Source organism: Lycium ferocissimum, chromosome 11 (genome assembly GCF_029784015.1).
Source record: "Lycium ferocissimum isolate CSIRO_LF1 chromosome 11, AGI_CSIRO_Lferr_CH_V1, whole genome shotgun sequence".
Classification (NCBI taxonomy): domain Eukaryota; kingdom Viridiplantae; phylum Streptophyta; class Magnoliopsida; order Solanales; family Solanaceae; genus Lycium; species Lycium ferocissimum.
The window spans coordinates 31,831,251-31,838,224 of NC_081352.1; the positions used below are offsets into that span (position 1 = coordinate 31,831,251).

General features: G+C 31.8%; 1 protein-coding gene across 1 annotated transcript; it reads left to right on the top strand.

The window, feature by feature from the left end:
- Positions 1-3,549: 3,549 nt before the first annotated feature.
- Positions 3,550-6,974, top strand: LOC132036225 (uncharacterized protein At3g27210). The gene is made up of 3 exons (XM_059426507.1): positions 3,550-3,868; positions 5,581-5,661; positions 6,317-6,974. Exons 1-3 carry the CDS (start codon positions 3,709-3,711, stop codon positions 6,733-6,735), a joined length of 660 nt encoding a protein of 219 aa, XP_059282490.1. The 5' UTR covers positions 3,550-3,708; the 3' UTR covers positions 6,736-6,974.

The following is a 6,974-nucleotide window of genomic DNA, read 5'->3' on the forward strand; positions in this document are numbered from 1 at the left end:
AGACAAAAAGTAGGGGTGTACATGGACCGGGTTGGTTCGAATTTTTTAAACACCAAACTAAATTAATTGCGTCTGGTTTTAAAATTTATACACCAAACCAAATCAATAAAATTCGGGTTTTTCAACCTCGGATTTTCTCGGGTTTTTCGGGTTTTTTTTTCCGGAATAGTCTTGATACAAAACATATACACTTTTACTTTGAGCCCGTCTGGATTGGCTTATAAGTTGCTTATAAATACCGTTTTCGAACTTTTTTTTTTGAAATGTTTTGGTTACAAACTTAAAATTATTTTGTGCTTAAAATAAGTTCTCAAAAAAATAATAATTATTTGACTTAAATTATCTAAAGCTTATAAGCAAAAAAAAATAAGTTAGATTACCCCAACTTATTTTTTTTAATTTTTATAAGTGCAAATAAATTTTTATAGGCATAAGTTCTCCATCCAAACATTCTTTAAATATTTCTTTAGTCTAGTAAGATATAACTATATAATTAAGGTGTTTTTAAGAAAATAACATAAAATGTGAGTAAGAGTGATGACATTGTATTAAATATTCAACAAAAGATAATAAAATCGGTTAAAATAGATATTGCTAATTAATAAGCCTAAAGAAAATGACCATAATCTAAAAATACTAAGTCATCTAAAATAAGTACAGCTAACAAGTATTAGTTACATGACAAAGGAAAAAAACTTCAGCTATGTATTTTCATTCCCTAAACCAATTATACAAAATTAAAGAATAGATATCCAACATTATTGTCATTCTTAGTGGTAGATTGAATTTCTTTTGTGCATTAGTGTTGAGTTGGTTTTGGTTTGATTTTATTTGAGTTACATTAACATCCATATGATATAAACTTATGACATTCAAAATTTAAGTTGACTCGAATAATATGATAATAGATAAAAAACTACGAAAAAATTTAAGAAATATTTATAAATTACATTACAAATAAATATTTTAAAAACTGAATACATGTAATGTCGGGTTGGTTTGGTTCGATTTGACTTTTTTTAGCTAAAATCAAATCAAACCAATTATGGTCGGGTTTATTTTTTCAACACCAAACCAAGTCAAACCAAACCACTAGTCGGGTTTTTTTCTCGGTTTATCGGTTTGGTGCGGTTTGTCGGTTTACTTTGTACACCCCTAACAAAAAGTATTAATCAAATAGGCTACTGCTGGCTTCTCGTTGATGGTCAAATTAGCAGTGATTGATAAAGCGGAATGAAACTAAATCAGTAATTATATGAATCAAATAGGCTACTACTGGCTTCTCGTTGATGGTCAAATTAGCAGTGATTGATAAAGCGGAATGAAACTAAATCAGTAATTATATGTTAGGATTCACGAGTCATAATCATAAGTATTGCTCAGGTTCAATTCGAGGGCTAACATATAGACAGATGCATAAGCCTATTTAAAATTTAAAATTAATCGAGTTCAATATTTAATATTTTTATTATTAAACTTATTTTGTTTTGAAATTATGAATTCAGAATTTTCATTTGAAAGTTAGCTTGATATCTTTCGTCACTTCAATTAGGATAGTAAAGAAACTGTTATCTATCATATTCTCATCAATGTTTTACACTATATATCGACGTAGACTTTTTAAAATTTCATTTTTTATCTATACAGATAATAAGCAACTACAGTCAAACCTCTCTATAACAAGCATCGTGGAGTAAATTTTTCACCATTGTTATAGAGAACCATTATACACCTATTAGATTTCACATTTAAATAATAGTTCTGTTATAGGCAAAAAAGAGGCATAAATTCTAATTTTCATTTTTATTTATCAAATTCTAAGCTTAATCACACTTTGTACAATGAAGGACAATCGTTTCATAATGAAAATATACATATTTATATGATATTTTTTGTCATAAATAGTGTATGAAATGATCAAATATTTGGTCAAAATCTATACGCTTATTATTAGTAATCATGAATATTCTATTTTTATAAAGATGGTCAATTATTATATTACCAAAAAAAGAAGATAGCTGTTATATGGAGGGTAATTTTACAAAGAGCGTATTGTTATAAAGTTAGCATTTGTATTCTTTGTTATAGGTGAAATGCTATTATTATAAGTAAAATATAACATAAAAAATCGGTTCCGAAAAACTTCTGTTATATACAAGTTGTTGTTATATGCGAGTCTTTGTTATAGAAAGTATATATTTGTACTCGTAATTAAATAGAGACGACAGAAATAAAGTTCTATATATACAACCTTTTTTTTTTTTTTTTTTCTACTTGTTTGAAGGAGTAATAAAGTTCAGTAGATAAGGCTTTAATACTATATAGAACTTACGTTTAATAGAAGTAGACCATATTACTTGCATGTCTTATTCTTGCAGCAGGATAGGGTAGTTACAAATTTACGACTTCGCAGTGTCAGGACCAAACTATTAAACACCATGCATCCATGTTCATTTAATTTGCGTATTGCCCTTGTAGAAAAGACAGAGCGGAAAAACAAATGTTCTATTTAATGTTGTCACCATCCCCTCAACTACATATCTTTTCTCCCCGAAAATATTATTTTGAAAAATAAAGTATTCTTTGGGCTGAACCCAAGACTTATGGTTAACATGAGGTCAATTGATTTTAGCCCTTGACAAATTTACTCTTAATCCTATATCATTGTATATTATATAAAAGTCTGAAAATTATATACAAAAAATAGTTATAAAATCATTTTCGTCTAGTAAAGAAATATGTACACCCGTTTATTCCTAAACGTGAAACACAACTTGAGTATCAAAGTACCAAGAAATTATACCAAAAAGTGTTTTCTTTATAATTCTCCCACACGGGTAAAAACCACAAAAGAAAAAAGAAAATTCACAATAAGACATTTTCCCAGCAGCAAAAAGTAGACTTAAGAAAAAAGGGAATCTGGACAAAGCTGAAGCCATAGACTTGCCACTTTGCCAACCACATTCCTGTGTAGCCATCACATGATAATAATTGTAAACGGCATATAATTCCGGAAGAACATTATATTTTTTATAATTTGAATGGATTAAAAACAATTTGTGAAAAAAAAAATTGTGTGTCATTTCCAGTTTCTTTATTTATAAAAAACCAAAATATTTTATAAATAAGATATGAAACATTTGTCAAGGACTATCAAATTAATTTCATAGTCAAAACTACAAAGATTGCATGTTTCATTAGGATATGGTGAGATGTTTGTAATCTATGTCCTTATAATGAAAGATTAGAATTTAACCCCGTATCTATATTATTATATTTAATAAGAAACACCAAACCTTTTAAGTGATAAATTTATACTAATCGAATCAATGATTTGAGTTCCCACTCATAGACCTTTTCCCGCTCATCATTCACCTGGTTCTACTGTTCTTGTATTCTTTTACTTTTATAATAAGTAAAAGAATAATAATATCCTAAACACTATATATGGGAAGCCAAAGGCACAGTAAATTATAATGATTCCAATTTTTGGAGTGGGACCAATCCTACTCATCCCAACCAATAACTTCGCTTTCAAGTCCCAATTTTTCTATGCCTTTATGAGTAACGCAACATTGCCCTTTGCTATTCCCCTGTTTTCAGTATTCTCTCACTTCTACTTCACTTTTGCTCTTTCTATTCCACAAATTTTGTTTTCATGGATTAATTTGTGATTGTAACAAAGAGGGTGGTTGTGTTTTTTAGCAAATGGGTTCATGTGTATCAGTTCACAAAGACTCTGAATCAGCCATGAAATTTCGTCCTTTTTTTGGTTCTAAAAATGATAAGCTTGTGATTCCATCACCTATCAAAGATAAACCCACTACTGATCTCCAACTCAAGTCTGTTAATAGCTTTCCTGATTTTGGTACCATTCTATTACTCTTCTGTTTCTTGATTTTACAGCAGAAAACTCTGTTATATATGTTGTTTAACATTTATTCTGTTCCTTTGTGCTTTTTTATTGCTTCTCTTTCCTTTGGGTAGTGAAAAAAATGGAAAAGTTGGTGTCTTTACCAATTGATGGTTAACATTTTTCTGAATTTTGATTGTGAAACTCTTGAGTTTGTCAGATTCTTGCTTATGTTAATCAGGGGCGGAGTTAGCTTTTGTTTAGACCCTGTATTTGTATTAGAAAATCTATGTAAAAAAAACTAAGACAAGTTATGGGTTCGGTGGCAGTTAAGAACTCATAAATTTCAAATTTATTAAGGAGGCAATCTGTTTGATTTGATGGAAATCATTTAGGCATATTTTATTAAATTAGTTGAACTAACTGTTGTTGTTATCAGAAGTATAACTGTTCTTATCAGAACAGTTGAATTGAGGTTGGTGGCTTGAAAACAACAATTTTATGTGTATATTTTATGTATGCTTTTTTGTAATTTGCAGAGTAGCTTTCAATTCCCTTTGTAGAAGTAAGAAATACTACTGATTGAACAAGAAACTATTTTAGAATCTTGTATAATGCCAAAAATTGTTCGGTTGATGGGGCCTCTGCAGCACATGTTGTCATGGTGCAAGGCAACTTTTTATTTCTGGAGACAACCATTGCAAAAGTAACTTAAAATATCACCATAAAAGAAAAAGAAAATAGTAAGTCTATACCTTTAATAAGTACTTCGTATACGTAAAATACAAAGTGGTATATTCTAGAATTTGATGGTCCTATGGAACTTTACATCAACATATGATGGTCCAATGGAAATTGTAGTTCATGTCTTAATAGTTCTTTTCATCAATGTCTCCATATCTAAGTGAATTATCTTGCTACTGTATTAGAATGTTCTTTCAGATGTCTTGAGCTGAGGTTGATGTTTGTGGTAACACAATTTCCCTCGTTTGACATATTGTTGTGGGTCTATGATGCCATCTTCTATCTACCTATAATAATCAATAAATAGAAGACAATTTTCCTGTTCTATGGATAAAAAGAAACCCTCGGGCCTTCCGTTCAATGACAAAGGTAGTACAACAGCCAGTTGTGTGGTCGGTCTTGAGTTTGAATTCTGCTACGAATCAAGTTTGGTATTTAAGTGGGGAAAGAGGGAAGTGCAGACTCATTATTCTCCGAGTTTCAAAGCTGAAAACAACAGATTTTAGGTAATAAAAGAATCAAACAAATGAAAAAGGTCAGTCAAGGATACTAGATCTATCCTTGTCAAGCATTCCATTGCATCACCTTGTGTTCTTGATCATGTGCCCAATAATAGCTCTATTTCTTGAAAATCATTTATCCTTTTGTGCATCCTACTATTACACATTGAAAACCTAAGCTATATTGGTTACCAATGAATATTCCCTACCAATCTCATTTCTCTTTATCAGTTTATCTGTATTAGATAATATTATTTTGAATATTGAATATGAGGCCTTCTGGTTCAGTAACGTTAAAGACACGGTGTATCCTTCTTTTCAACTTTCTTCTCTAGTTTCTCAAAGTGCCATTTAGATTCACTATATGAAACAGCTTACCTTGCAGAGAGATGAAGTTTCTTCCTGCATAGTGTGTTTAAGTGTGCGGTCGTGTAATATAATTGCATACTTTATCTGAGAATCAGAGACATTTCTTTCTTGTAGGTAGTAAAGAGGAGACCTTCTTTGATTCGCAGGCTTGGTTGGATTCAGATTGTGAAGATGACTTCCTTAGTGTGAATGGAGGTAAGATTTGTGCTTCAACTGATGATGCTTCATTTTTTCTTGATCATTTAAGGAAAATTTCATCAATGATTAGCACTAAGAGTGTGCTGAGTACGTACAACAAAAAACAAAAGAGTTTTCAAGTCTGCGAGGTACAAATATTGTCAGCATCTGCACTATATTCCTATTTACACCAAAAGGAAAGCAATCAACTAATGATGCTTCATGTTCTTCCATCTTTTCCCTGATCCTTTCCATGTCCCCAACGGTCTCATAAGCTACAAATGGCACTTTATTTATTGTATTTTGATCGAGTCACTGGTAGTGCCTAATGATTCACCTGGAGGAGATCCAGGCTACAGAAGCAGTACTATTCAAGTACAGTCAAACCTCTCTATAACAACGTTGTTTGTTCCGATATTTTTTGGCTACTATAGTGAAATTTGGTCATAGAGAACATGTCATAGAACATAAACAAAAAATCAGTTCCAAAAAAATTTGGCCGTTATAGTGAAATGTTATATATTGGATTGTTGATATAGAGAGGTCTGGCTGTATTATCAGTTTTCTTATTTTCGAAAAAGTGCTTGTTACACCCTTGCGACTCCCCATTTAGCAGCCATTTCTTGTTTACGTGTCATGGTCTTTTTTTAATACTCTCTTGATTTGATTGCAGATTTTACGCCTTCTCGTGGGAATACACCTGTGCATCCCAGCTTGGCTGGAAATTTAGAAGGTGACAAAGCTGCCCCTACCTCTCTTCAGCAATCACCCCCACAGGAAAAAAAGAAGAGACTGTCTGAACTTTTCAGTGAAAGCTTGAGAAATGAGCAGGAGCAGGTCAATGAGCAAAATGCTGCAGACAACCAAAATGATACGAGTACAAAAATGGAAACAGCATTTACTAGTGATCGACTCCCACCAAGATCCACACCTGGGACACCTTATGCGTCTGTGTGTTACAGCGAAAGAACTCCCAATGAAGAGTATGTCAAATCATCGAAGCCATCACAATGTTGTCTTCCAAGGTTGCTCTCGAGTCGTAGCTTTAGTGAAAGGAGGAAAAGAATGAGCCCGGCGCGTACTGTTGGCTGATAACGGAAGCCGTCTCTCTTAAGGTATATATGTCTCTGCTTATGTGCATGTTTAAGGAATTTAAGGTATAGAATATGAACATTGATGGTCAGTAAAACTTAATGGCCATGACATTTGGCGCAAATACACAGATGAGTAGAGTTATGGTATGTTCATTCTTGAATTTGGCGCTTTATATGTATAAAAAGATATAGAAAAACAGCTTTGTTAATTAATCAACTAGCAGTACATTTTCGTTT

Excerpts from the sequence above, each read along its gene's own strand:
- LOC132036225 (XM_059426507.1), top strand. The coding sequence starts at position 3,709 with ATGGGTTCATGTGTATCAGTTCACAAAGACTCTGAATCAGCCATGAAA. Across the intron at positions 3,869-5,580 it reads TAATAGCTTTCCTGATTTTG|GTAGTAAAGAGGAGACCTTC; the intron begins GTACCATTCTAT and ends TCTTTCTTGTAG. Across the intron at positions 5,662-6,316 it reads CTTCCTTAGTGTGAATGGAG|ATTTTACGCCTTCTCGTGGG; the intron begins GTAAGATTTGTG and ends ATTTGATTGCAG.